This window comes from Vipera ursinii (assembly GCF_947247035.1).
Source record: "Vipera ursinii genome assembly, chromosome: 14".
In the NCBI taxonomy this organism is placed as follows: Eukaryota; Metazoa; Chordata; class Lepidosauria; order Squamata; family Viperidae; genus Vipera; species Vipera ursinii.
The window spans coordinates 10,871,921-10,886,122 of NC_139527.1; the positions used below are offsets into that span (position 1 = coordinate 10,871,921).

Below are 14,202 nucleotides of genomic sequence, written 5' to 3' on the forward strand. Positions count from 1 at the left end.
AGCCCACTGCTCCACCAAGGAGCATTACCTGGATCAAAAACATGCAGCTGATCTTCCAGAACAGGAAGCTGTGGCTTTGTTACTCCATTGCAGACCAAACCAATAACACATCCGGCAGCAGCTTAAAACTAACACACCAATGATCTGTGTGATCTCTTTTAGTAGATGCCTGAAAGACTGTATACATTCCTCACAGGAGAATATTCCCTCGATATATGGTGGGCTGGTAGAAACTTGTTTTTGGTAGCACCAGTGGTCCTAGTTGTTACGTGAGTCACCAGGGGACTGATTTTATAACCAGTTTTACCCTGGTTCTTAAGATAAGACACACACCCTCCTCTCAGTGTGTATCTTGCTCCCCTCCTTCCTGTCTTTGTCAATTTTTAAGTCAATTTTAGTGTTAATATTCTAACGTTTTATCTTGTTTTTTATTGATTGTAAGCTGCCTAGAGTCACCTTTGGACGAGATGGGTGGCATAGAAGTTTAATTAATAAATGACTGCAATTGTTAAGTGAGTCACGTCATTAAGTGAACCATGCACTTAAGTAAACCTGGTTTCTCTGATTCATTTGGCTTGTCAGAAGACGACTGGGAAGGTCTTGGGTCATGATCGTCTGACTGCAAGACTCCTGCAACAATCACAAATGAGTTGGCTGCCAAGTGCCCAGCTTCTGATCTCATGACAAGGGTCATGTGATATGGTAACTTCAAGGATGGGTCATACATCGCTTTTTCGAGGCCGTCATAACTTTTGAACCATTATTAAATGAATGGTTATATAAGTAGAGGGCTACCTGTAGATGCTGCTTTGGCTTCAGATACAAAATAGTACAACTATTTGTACTTCAACTGACTGGAATTGTATTATAATTGCACACAAGATGACCTGGTAGCAGTGTGTCTCATATCTGTATCATAGAACCCTGGAAGTGGAGGGCTATTAAGATTGCTCCCTTGCTTGGGGCAGGGATCCAAATTATAGCAACCCAGCCTTCCTTGAACGTGCATAATAGCAATAGCACTTCTATACAGCTTCACAGCCCTCTCTAAGCAGTTTACAGAATTAACCTTTTGCTCCCAACAATCTGGGTTCTCGTTTTTACCAACCTTGGAAAGGTGAGGATTGAACTGCTAGCAGTCGGCAGTCAGCAGAAGTAGCCTGCAGTACTGCGTTCTAACCACTGTGGCACCACGGCTAATGAGGGAAAGTCCACCACCTCTCTGGGGAACAGGTTTCGCTGTCCTCACTGGTAAGCATATTTTTCTACCTGTGACTCCAACACAAGTGTCACAAACTTGGCCCTTTTATGACTTGTGGACGCTGGCTGATGAATTCTGGGAGTTGAAGTCCACAAGTCATGAAAGGGCCAAGTTTGAAGACCTCTGCTCCAGCACCTTGTTCCATGTACAGCACTCAGGAACAAAAGAACCGGCCTCGATATCCTTTCAGAGTGCTGTTGCATCTGTGTCTTAAGGGTCTGTGAATTTTACTTCTCTTGGAAACCAGAGCTTACCGTATTTGCAATGGCATATTTCATATTTTCAGTTTCCTACAATTATGCCATTTTACAACATTTAACAGAGTATTTTTGTACTGCACTCAGGATGATATAAGTTATTCTGGAAGGTTTCCTTTGCAACCCAGAACAGTACGATTAAAGGTAGAATTGAAAGACTGGTTCAAGTATGGGTCATGTACAACTCAAATGCAGAGTAAATAAGTTGAAGAAAGGAGTTGTTTATCCCATGGATGGTGGATGATAAGATACCTACATATTTGAATGCCCTCTAGTCCTGAGAGTCTGGATGGCTCACTTCATCCAACACACACACACACACACACACACACACACACACCCCCTTGAAAATAATGCACTCATGAAATTTTGGTTTTTTATTTCATTGTTTAGCCCCTTAAGAACAGTATTCTACAAAGAATTCTAGTCTTTGTTCATAGTATGCCTTCAAAATAATAAACCCAACAACAACATGAAATTATCAGAACGATTCAATAAAGGAAAATATACAAGAACGTGCATCTTCCAAATTCAGATCTTGTTAACTCTTGCTAATTACATCCCAAACAATCTTCCGGATTTGCTACTGCTCATCAACTGGGATTTCACTTGGGTAGCCTTTTGCTGCTCCTATCTGAGAAGGAAGGACACCGTTTTGCCTGCTCCATGGGTGGTTGGGTGCTGCCAACTGTGCTTACTTGCTGCCCAGACTGCCATCTTTGCAGACTTGCGAACTGTACTCTGCAAATCCACCAGCGGACCCCACTGTTGGGCTGTCCTTGTGCACTCACAGTCTTAGTTTTCTAGGAAATACACTAAACAGACATCATGCTACACCATAATTTCCACTCAATGTCCAGCTCCTTCTGGTTTTCCTATGGGTCAAAAGCTTCCCTCCCCACCTCTGCCCTTGAGCAAACAGCAAAGGCCTGTGGGAGGCAGACTGGCAGATACACATAGCTTCAGCTAGTTTTATAAACAGACGTGTAAAAATCTGAAAAAAAAATAGAATGGGGGGGGGGAGTGCTGATCCTTGCCCACGAGAAGCACACAAGCCTTCTCCTTGCCTAAGGATCTCAGGGGTGATGTAGTTCAGTCCATCTCCATGTTCTCACTCTCTTCATCTTCACTTCGGAACGGCTCCGCTCCCACAAGCACACAGCTCTGGACCGACTTCTGGATAGCTTCTCTATCAGCTGGTAAAAGAGATGAAAGGAATTTGCAAGACACCCTCACTGGAAAGTTAATAAAGGCCTCACCATCTTCCAGTGGCCCTCATTTAGTTGAAATAATGGCCATGGAATGTCTAGTGTTTTTCAGTCCTGGCAACTTCAACAAGTCTTGTGGACTTCAAATCCCAGAATTCCCCAGCCACTCACTTTCTGCTGGCTGAGGAAGTCGGGAAGTTGAAGTCTTACAGTTACCAAGCTTGAGAAATGCTCCTATAGCATTCCTTCTTCCCCCAACTTGGACTGCAGCACCCAGAATTCCCCGCCCAATGAATGGCGTTCTTGATTGCCTAACCCTGTTGGTCTTGAGTTCAAGCATCTGGAGCAACAAACCAAATGGCTGCCACCCACCTTTTGCTTTAGCGTGGCTTTGACTATGCATACACAATCCAGATTTAACTCTTTGAGCATTAGGAATTAGAACAAGTTCAGATTTCCAGGAAGCTGGTATTCTGCACAGGTTTTCAGTACGCCCACAGTAATGCACTCACGGGTGATATTCAATCTTTACGTAAAATATACAGGGGATTTGATTTAAAGAAAAAAATTAAAGTAGCACCCCCCCCCAAAAAAAGGGAGAGGAAGGCCAAGGAAGCCCCCAGTGCTTAGTAATTAGGTAATTAGTAACCAATTCTTGGTAATGTTAGATTCAATCTTTTTAGAAAGCATTCTGATCTCAGACTAGCTAGGACAGTGTTTCTCTACCTTGGCAACCAGCGGCGGGGGGAGGGGGGGAGGGAATGGGATTCTAGGAATTGAGGTCCACATATTTTCAGGTTCCCACCCATCTAGGAGATATACAAGGATTTGTCTTCCTAAAACTGGGATCTGCATAATTCCTGGGTTGGAGGCTGCAGTTCATTTTTTTTTTGGAAAAGCAACCACTACACATAATGTAGCTATAAAGGATTGATTTATCAAGGTATGGCCTGCCACTGCCTCATTCCTCATTTTATTGAAAGCTTATAGGTCTTACTTGGGATTCAGAGAGATTTTTAGAAAGGTTAAGTTGTGGGGGCTCCATCACTGGAGGTTTTCGAGAAGAGACTGGACAGCCATTTGTCCAAATGGTAAAGGGTCTCCTGCTCAAGCAGAGGGTTGGACTAGAAGACCTCCAAGGTCCCTTCCAACTCGTGTTATTCTGTTCTAAGTCAGAGGCTGCAGCACTTTGCTCAGGGGTACGCCAACATTCCAGATTATGATCAATTACCTTCAGTGGTACAGTTCCGTAAGAGCAGCAGTAACTGGTCCCTGTTGTACTGAATGAGGAATTTCTGACACGTGCGTATTGTTGCTAGAAGCAGAAAAGGAAGACATCAGGACTCCGCAGGCAAGGAAATACTTGCAGCCTAAATATTCACTCAGAGTAATGGATTTTTAAAAAGCCAGGAAACAGATTGTAGCAGGAAATGTCAAAAATATTCATCAAATAAAAATCTTATGGACACCAAATATATGGAAGGAGACACAATGGAAAAAGTAACAGAGTAAACCACAATGAGATATTCTTATGGCCCATTTTTAACAGATAAGAAATGAAGACTACATCAAAGACTCTATTAGGCTACAATATTCATGCTGCAACAATCCAGATAACCACTAGAGGACAGCAAAACACTAGTGCTCTCTATCTCTGCTGCCATTTGATGACTTGGAACACTGTATTTACTATTTATGAAACCCAGAAATTAATAATAATAATAATAATAATAATAATAATAATAATAATAATAATAATAATAATAATAATAATAATAAATTCGGTTTATATACTGCCCTATTCCCGAAGGACTCAGGGCGGTTTACAGGGCAGAATTTAAAAACAATACAATATAAAATTAAAATTAAATTAAGTATAGCCCCAAAAAGTCAAAATCACAATTTAAAATCATTAAAACCCCTCAGTCCAGGCCAGATAGCTCAAAGAGCCAGGTTTTTAGGTCCCAGCGAAATGAACAAAGGTCAGGGGAGAACGCCTTCCCCCTGGGGATCACCCGCCAGCAATCCTTGACCGGCAGTTCCCTAAGGAGGCCCTCCCTGTGGGAGCGCACAGGACGATGGGAAATTGACACTGGTAGCAGGTGCTCCCTAAGATAATCTGGGCCCATGCCATTTAGGGCTTTATAGGTCATCACCAGGACCTTGAATCTCACCCGGAGGGCAACTGGAAGCCAATGCAGCTCGCGGAGAAGGGGCGTTACATGGGAGTATCGGGAGACTCCCATCACAACTCGCGCGGCTGCATTCTGTACCAGCTGAAGCTTCTGAGTGGTCCTCAAGGGCAGCCCCATGTAGAGAGCATTGCAGTAGTCTAGCCGGGAGGTCACAAGCGCATGGGTAGGGCATCTTGGTCCAGATAGGGCCGCAACTGGCGCACCAGGCGAACCTGGGCAAAAGCCCCCCTGGCCACGGCTCCTATATGATCTTCCAAACTGAGCCGTGAATCCAGGATGACGCCCAAGTTGCGGGCCCTATCAATGGGGGGGGGGAACACCTCACCCCCCATAATTAACGATGGAAAAGGTTGGTTAGTCCAAGATGCCGGTATGCACAGCCATCCAGTCTTGAGACGAAGCCTGTTTCTCCCCATCCAGACCTGGACCGCCTCCAGGCAACGGGACATCACATCGAGGGCATCGCTGGGTTGGTTCGGGGTGGAGATGAATAGCTGGGTATCATTAGCATATTGATGATACTTCACCCCGAAACCACAAATGAGCTCACCCAGCGACTTCATATAGATGTTGAGCAGGAGGGGAGAGAGAACCGACCCCTGAGGAACTCCACAAACGAGAGGCCTCGGGGCGGACCTCTGCCCTCCCGTCAACACCGACTGCGAGCGGCCCAAGAGGTAGGAGAACCACTGTAAACCAGTGCCCCCCACTCCCAACCCCCTGAGACGCCGCAGTAGGATACCATTTATAAATCAGTTTATATTTAAAGTGCATTCTATTTTAGCATAGAAATAACATGTACGCATAATTCTTATTATTTAAGAGTGCTTTCTCTCAAAAGCAGGATCCTCTATTTTCAGATCAAACAAGTGTTGATCCACTGGTTGTGAAAGAAATTGACTTGACTGGCTTGTTGCCTAAGTTATGTACACATAACTGTTACCCAATACTTGGTGGAGCCTTGGTGGAGCAGTGGGCTAATGCCTCCTTAAGTAACACCAGCTGCCTGCAATGAGTGCAGGTTCGCGTCCCACCAGGCTCAAGGTTGACTCAGCCTTCCATCCTTCCGAGGTAGGTAAAATGGGGACCCAGATTGTTGGGGGCAATAAGCTGACTTTGTAATAATGCCGCTTGGGGGTGTGTGTGAAAGCCCTAATAAGCAGGCATATACATAGAATGAAGGCTACTGCTAAGCTTGTAAGCCGCCCTGAGTCTTCGGAGAAGGGCGGGATATAAATGGGATTAAAAAAAATACTGGTGCAAAAGAAAATAAATGTTCTGAACTGCTTCCAGCATGATTTCTGGATGGAGCCCAGCTACACTAACAGCACTTGTGGACAATTTGTGCCTTTGAAAAAACCCTTGATATTGATTTAATATATCCAGATCATAGAATCCTTTTGAGTTGCTTCACAAAAAGGTAGAGAGACCTTAGATTGATGCCCATCCCTGATGGCTACATCAAAGGAGGCAATGTTGGGAAACTCCACCCCCCCATTTATCCTTTTGATTCCCGCCCCCTCCTGTTCAATCATGTCTGATTCCCAGAGGCCGCCTGAATAAGTAAAACCCGTGCAGTTTTACTGCTTTGCTTTGTCCTTTTCCTGGTCGGTCGGTGTGGCAGGCCCAAAGTCACCCAGGTGTCTTTGTGCCTAAAGCAGGACTAAAACTCACTTCCTCTCAATTTCTACTGCAGTGCACAAGGATACGTCCTGCTAAATGCAGACTCTTACAAGAGAAAGCTTACCTCCAACATGAAGGGTGTTAAAGGAACAGGGGCAGTGTTGGCTCCTATTTTCTAAGTGAGTAATAAAGGGAAGGGACGACCAGAGAAGTCGATAAAAATCTTTCCGGCAGCAGAAGAGGACCACTCCCGTGTAGGCATTCAGGTATTTTACTGAAGAGAGAAACCAGGGAAATTTGTAAGGGGAAGTGATGGGATGGGCTGCACGCAGTTTCCCTCCTTTCAGGAAAAAAGTGTGGCTTCCTTTAGTATACAGCGAGGGTTTTCAAAACTGACAACGTCAAGACTTGTGGAGTTCAACTCCTAGAATTCCCCAGCCTGCATTGCCAAAAACCTCAGCAAAAATGGCCCATAGCAAACAATGGATTTGCTCAATGACCATGCATTCACTTAGGGACCATGGTGATTTCTTTAACCACCATTGCAAGTCATAAAATTAGGTCGGTGACATGGTGATTTATTTTACAACCATGGCGACTTATGAGTGCAATGAACGGGTTCCGTCACAGCCCTTAGTCAAGGAGAACCTGCACTAGCAAAACCCTGGAAACCAGACCTGAAAAAGCAATCGAGCAACAGGCGGCTCCAAAGTCTCCATGTATTCTTGCAACCGCATTCTTCACCGCATTGTGCACTATGCGCTCCTCAATGAACTGCCGACAGCGGGGGTCTTCGGAAATGATCTCACAGAGGAAGTACCTGGAAAAGCAGAGTAGAAGATCAAAGAAAGGACACCACCAGCTTTATGCAGCAGCAGACCTTCATAAGTTCCAGATCAGACATATGCATTGTGTTCTTTCCATACTTTGATAAGACGCATGTAAACAGATGTTTTAATAGCTGAGGAAGCGATAACCACAGACAGTAGCATCAATTCCTCCCCTTATCAGGTAAAGCCATACAAGGACTGATTTGGGGCCTTTGAGATCAAGTCAACCAGGGCTGCTTCCTTTGGGCAGCAATATTATTTATTTGAAACATTCTGCATTATTTTCCATGAAAGGGATCTCAGAGCTGCAACAGTAAAAGCTTCCCATTTCAGCAACAAGAGAACTTAGTGGCTAAACCAGAGCAAATACAGCCTTCTCCTTTACACATAATAATCGAAAGCCTAGAAGCAAAATATATTTTTTTTTGCAAAAGTATTCTGCTTAAGTTTTACAAATGTGCTTTATTTGCCAATGCATCCAGTTCAACCCCCAAAATCTTTTGCACACTGTTTAAACAAAAAAAAGCGCTTTTCCAGCACGTTTTATCGACGTTTTATCGACGTTTTTTTAGTGGGCACACTGGCACACATTAAAAATGAAATTCTATTGCCTGCTCTCAAAGTGTACACATACACAGCATAAATATAAACATGCTATAGTATATACAAGATATATACGTGTATATACTATACTACTTAGTTCCGTTGTGAGTTACATAATGACAATACAGATATTCTATTCTATAAACCTTACCTATAAATATTAATCACAATAAAGCAAAGCGCTCCTCTTTCTCTCCCCGACTCCCCAGCTCTGCACGCACAGCCCGGGCTTTTCCACTACTTCCTAATTCCTGCCTGAAACTCCCTGCCAAGCCTCAGCTCGGACTGGCTGCGTTCACACGAGCTGCCCGCCTGGCCTTCGGCACAGTCCGCTCGACCCGCGTTTGCACGCGTCGTGGGAAGGCAGCCGCTGTCTCGGCCGGACGTGGTCACCACCCGCCCGCCCGGGGAAGCCTCACCGGTTCTTAAACCGCACCATGGCGCGAGTCTCTCCGGAAGAAGAGCCAAGCGGCGTTTAGGTGGGGGCGCTCTAGCCCGCGGCATCTCTATCGCGGAAGCGCCCTCGCCCACAGAGATAAGAAAAGGAACGGGCATTTTGTCCTGTTCATCCGCTTTCACTGGAAGTCACTGGAGGAATATTGACTTTTCACGATTTCTAAGCTTACAGAGGCGTCTGCGGACATTTGCACTCCCTTGTTTTGCTCTGAAATAGAGAGAAGTAGACAGACGGGCACTCTCTGGGCGGAGGACGACTCTCCTCTTTTTCGTTTCTCTGAGGTTAACCGAGAAGGGGGCGTGGTGGCAAGACTCGCTTTCCCATTGGCCCAGCCTCTGAAGTCACGTGCAGATGTTTTGGCTCTCTCGCCTTCTCTCTCGCGTTCGCCGTTGGAAAGTTCGTTTTCGCTCTGTTTTTTTCTTCAGTGGACCAATCAGCGCTGTCAGACGTCCTCCTTTCCTTTTCCCCCTCCCACAAATGGTTTACCTTCCCTGTCTGTAATGTATCACACTCTTTCATTGACTGTTTGAGAGGGAGAGGCGGGGAGAGGACAAAAACGGAGTCTATAAAAGCCGTTGCTTTTTTTTCTCCTGCCGTTTTTTTATTGTCTTTATTAAATTTATTATTTAAAACATTGGACACGGTACAAACGGACTGACATACCTTCTTGTCTACAATATTCGTATATGTACACATAAAATACACTTAAGATACAAATCAATTATATATAATACAATACTTAGAACAATCATCCAATCTATAAATTCTAATAGAGACCTTCCTTTTGTTCCCGCCAAAGATAAAATTTATTCCAGATTTTGTAGTAACCTGATTGGTCTTTATTTTTGATTTCCAAGGTTAATTTATCCATTTTTGCGCATTCCCAAATTTTCCCTATTACCTCGTTTTCTACTGGGATTTCACTCCTTTTCCAATTCTGGGCAAATGACATTCTTGCTGCTGTAATAATGTGAATCATCAGATACAAATCGTCTTTAGGGTATTTCTCTTTTGTTAGGCCCAATAAGAAAAATTCTGGACTGAACTGCCGTTTTTAGGAATAGTTTTTGCCTTGTTTGTGGAGATGAGTTCCTTGAGGCAACCTCTCACTTTTGTAAATAAATGCAAATAGGATAATGGGATGTCTGCAAGTGGCACGCCCATTGTCAGCTCAACACACAACCCGGCAGCGGATAATTCCGCGGACACACAGAACCTTCTAAGGATGGCTGGCATAACAATACCCATCATCCCCACCGAGAAGGCGATGCAGCCAAGCCATATCCTGACTTGCAGATTTGGGATGGGGTGGGCTTGGCTAACTCAGCAGAGTGGCAGCACTAAACAGCATTTAGAGTGGGTCAGTCTTGGATGAGAGACCACCAGGAAAGCCCAGGGCTGAATGAAGTTGGAAAACTTCATAATAGTTTTGGGGTTCTTGCAAGGATGTGTGTCACTAGGGAGGAAGATTCTATGAAGAGACTGAAGTGCTCAGTCGTGAACATAGAATCGGGTCAGGGCTGGAAGGGATCCTTGGAGGTCTTCTAGTCCAACCCCCTCAGTCTTAGCAAGAGACCATATATCATTCCGGAGAAACGGTTATCCATTCTCTTCTTAAAAACCTCCAGTGATGGAGCGCCCACAATTTATCACAATTTATTTTAATTTATTCAGCTAATTATAGGACAGAATAAGGAGAGTTGGAAGGGACCTTGGAGGTCTTCTAGTCCAGCCCTCCTGCTCAAGCAGGAAACCATTTCAGACAAATGGCTGCCCAATCTCTTCTTAAAAACTTCCAGTAATGGAGCACCCACAACTTCTGAAGCTGTTCCATTGTATTCTGGAACGAAGCTCGTTGTGCTAGTGATTTAATTCCTTGTTAAGACACTTGCGCTGGTCTGTTTAAGCGAATTTAGTCACATTTAATGGTTCTTTCCAGACAGTGAACTCGTAAAGTACCTGGTTCATCTGAAATACCTTTATTTTGCATGTAGAAGAAGGTTACAGCAGAGAAGGTGTGGTCAGGTGAAGTCTGGACGGTACTTGAAGGTCAAAAGACAGTAACAGGATTACTGTCCGCATGGCTTGTGTTCAGATGTTACCATGGAGGATGGAACACAAGGGAATAAGGAGAAGGGGGAAGTCCAACCCAGAAGGGTTGGATCCTAGTGCAGCATCATGAGCAGGATAGGAAATACATCACAAAGGGGAAAGGTACTGGCAGACCCAATTAACATATTATAATTTCCCAAAACAGCCATGTGGTGGCAGCACACTCCCCGTCTGGTATTTCATAATACCACCATATAAAGCCCATAACGGTAGTTATGTGAATGCAAATACACGTTTGTAGTTGCTGTTGTCATAAAACAACTAAGAAATATAAGAAATAAATCTGAGAAATATATATAAAAATAAACATGCATACATATAAGACATGAATCTGAGAGATACAAAATAAACATGATATATGTGAGGCATAAAACTTGAGAGGTATAAGAACGAAACATGCATCCATATAGGACAAAAAAACCTGAGATATATAAGTAAACATGCATACATATTGCAATAATAACACTGCCATTACAGGCTGAGCTTTTGCTTGTTGCGTTCAAGACCTGAAAGATATAAAAGAACATGCATATATATTGCAACAATAACAATTGCCTTTTCAGGCTTCAATAGTCTGGATCAGGTTGAAGGCACTTTTCTTCTTGAAGGCAGGATTCAACAGGGAAAGCAACGAGTTCAGTCTTCAAGAGGTAAAAGCAGAACGAGTTCTGTAATGGGTCTGATGAAGGTTTTTATGGTGCCTTGCTTTGCGACCCTTACTTCCACTTTACGTACCTTCCCATCATCGCTAAGAATGGCCTTCTCGATAAGTCCCATGGGCCACTCAATTCTTTGAACTTGTTGGTCTTTGAGCAGAACAAGGTCTCCAACCTGAAGATTGGGGTGCTGATTTTTCCATTTTCTGCGACTTAGCAAAAGAGAAAGATATTCCATCTTCCATCGATTCCAGAAGCAGTTGGCAAGGTGTTGTACTCTTCTCCATTGATTATGATACAGAGTTCCTTTTCCGAAATCTCCAGGTGGAACAGGAACAGATCCGAGCTTTTGAGTGAGAAGAGTAGCTGGAGTGAGGATGGTCGGGAATTCTGGATCAGTAGACACTGGAACTAGTGGCCTTCAGTTGATTATAGCAGACACTTCTGCTAATAAAGTGGTCACGACCTCATGAGTAAGCCTTGTGGAGTTCAAGTCCATTAACATAGAGTCCAATATTCTACGTGTGATTCCTATCATTCTCTCCCATGAGCCGCCCATGTGGGAAGAGTGTGGAGGATTTAAAGATCCAAGTGCAGCCTTTTCCAGCTAAAAAGTCCTGGACTGACTTAGAATTGATTTCTAATTCTCTTCAGGTTCCGATGAAATTAGTTCCACAGTCAGATCTTAATGAGTTTACTGGTCTTCTTATGGCAAGAAATCGCCTTAGAGCATTAATGAAACATGAGGTATCCATGGATTCCAAAACCTCAATGTGTACTGCACGTACACTCGTACAAGTGAATAGCACTGCCCAACGTTTGCTATTTGCTTGGCCACCACGTGTTCTACGTGCTGTTACCAAACATGGGCCGAAAACATCCAGACCAACATGAGTGAATGGTGGGTCAGTACTTAGTTTGTCAGCTGGCAAATCTGACATTTGTTGTTGCTGATGCCTTCTTAATTTTCGGCATTGAACGCATTTGTGCAGTATAGCTGTAATCTGTCTTTTTGCTCCTACAATCCAAAAGCCTGCCGCTCTTACGGCACCTTCTGTGAAATGTCTGCCTTGGTGCTTAACCTCTTCATGGTGATAGCGTATGAGCAAGGTGGAGAGACGATGACGACCAGGTATAATAAGAGGATGCTGTTCCCGCTCTCCCAGTTTGGCCTTATTTAAACGTCCGCCAACCCTTAGCATGCCATGAATGTCTATAAATGGGTTCAGATTGGTGATTGGACTGTTTTTTGGAATGTTCTGTTTGTCCTGGATGCATTTGAATTCTGCGCTAAAGACATTCTGTTGTACACAGCATATGATGAGCAGCTCACTGCTAGCAATGTCTTTTGCTGATAGAGGGTTTTTACACAAGTGCCAGCCTTGACATTCAATGCCATTGGGCTTGGTGTGATAACATCGTGCAATGTGGACTAACCTTGCGATGGTGCGTACAAGCTTTTTCCACTCGGAGAACCGTTCAAAGCGTTGACAGTCCATGATGGTTCTCTGCTCAGATCTGGTAAGAAGAGTCTTATCAGGGTCATCTGATTGAACCAGCTCTTCTGGATCAATGGGACACTCTGCCATGGCTAGGATAGATGCAGAAAATTTCCTAGATATTTTTTGACTATTTTTTTTAATCCCATTTATATCCCGCCCTTCTCCGAAGACTCAGGGCGGCTTACAGTCTAAGCACAAATCAACGTGCTTAGCAATAGCCTTCATTCTATGTATATGCCTGTTTATTAGGGCTTTTGCCCCCCCCCGCAAGCGGCATTATTACAAAGTCAGCTTACTGCCCCCAACAATCTGGGTCCTCATTTTACCTACCTTGGAAGGATTCTTTGACCACCAGGGGGCGCCTTCTGTGGGGTCAGAGACTTCAGGTAAGTTCACCCTTTGGCCACTTGGGACACCTGCGTGGTTAGGAACAAGCCTTTTATTTTTGAGCAGCCACTTGGGTGCTGCTTGCATAGATGGGTACTAGTGGGATTGGGTAGGATTGCTTTGCTTTGCTACTTGCCTTTCAAATAAAAACGCTTGATTGGCTTGACATAGGTGTGAATCAGTGCTTCTCTTTCTGACTATACTTCTGCTGACAGTTTAAACATTTCAGTTTGGTCACCATCTGTCTCCTGAATTCCTAGGGTGGGGGCTCTTTCCCTTGGCAGACCCAAGAGTTGGTTACCAGTGACAACTAATAGCTTTATTGCCTATTTTTATGGCTGTGTTCAGCAGTCATAGGAAACAAAGAGAGCTTAACAAAACTAGCAGACTTTTTCCATTTGAGTAAGAATTCAGCTTTGAAACAAATTGGTTTGCAAAGGTAAATCACTGATCTTCTGAGACAAGACAGACAGGAAATTTTAAAACTTGCATTTGGTTTTACAAACTTGGAGATTGTAAACAAACAGCCTCTCTTGCAATTAAACATTGTAACATTCAAGCAATCCGTCTGAGTGAGCAGAAGCTCATTTCTTTTTCAAAGCTTTTCCAAATCACTTTAAATCACTAGAAATCCAATGGCAAATGAGGCAGTAAGATTTTAACAGGCCTTTTGGCTGGCTTCCTTGGGAAGACAGGAAGAAACAAACAGTTCACAGAAGCTTAATCCTGAAAACACTGCTCTGCCTCTTACAGAGTCAGCTTTTTTACTGTAGACATGCACATTTTAGAAGCAGATTTTAGGAATTAAAGCACGTTGTCTAACTGGACTTTAAACTTGATTGCAGTAAACACATGCAGCCAGTAAGAATTAATAGCTATCTTTGACTTCTTACTTGCAGACAACACACACAATGCAGCCAGTAAATTTAATGCTGTTATTTAACTTAAGCTTGTTGCAGATAACATGCATACACAATGGATTGCAGGCAGTAAAATTATTAAATGTCTTTTGACTATTTGGAACAAAGCTCGTTGTGCTAGTGATTTAATTCCTTGTTAAGACACTTGCGCTGGTCTGTATAAGCGAATTTAGTCACATTTAATGGCCCTT

General features: G+C 43.7%; 1 protein-coding gene across 1 annotated transcript; it reads right to left on the reverse strand.

Annotated features, from left to right (window-relative positions):
- Positions 1-1,880: 1,880 nt before the first annotated feature.
- Positions 1,881-8,437, reverse strand: POP5 (POP5 homolog, ribonuclease P/MRP subunit). Its single transcript, XM_083373435.1, has 5 exons — positions 8,397-8,437; positions 7,222-7,364; positions 6,669-6,818; positions 3,958-4,041; positions 1,881-2,714 (listed from the first exon to the last, which is right to left on the reverse strand). The coding sequence occupies exons 1-5, from the start codon at positions 8,414-8,416 to the stop codon at positions 2,611-2,613; spliced, it is 501 nt and encodes a 166-aa protein (XP_083229561.1). The 5' UTR covers positions 8,417-8,437; the 3' UTR covers positions 1,881-2,610.
- Between the last annotated feature and the right edge of the window lie 5,765 nt (positions 8,438-14,202).

Excerpts from the sequence above, each read along its gene's own strand:
- POP5 (XM_083373435.1), bottom strand. The coding sequence starts at position 8,416 with ATGGTGCGGTTTAAGAACCG. Across the intron at positions 7,365-8,396 it reads ATGGTGCGGTTTAAGAACCG|GTACTTCCTCTGTGAGATCA; the intron begins GTGAGGCTTCCC and ends CTGCTTTTCCAG. Across the intron at positions 6,819-7,221 it reads TTGCTCGATTGCTTTTTCAG|TAAAATACCTGAATGCCTAC; the intron begins GTCTGGTTTCCA and ends TTCTCTCTTCAG.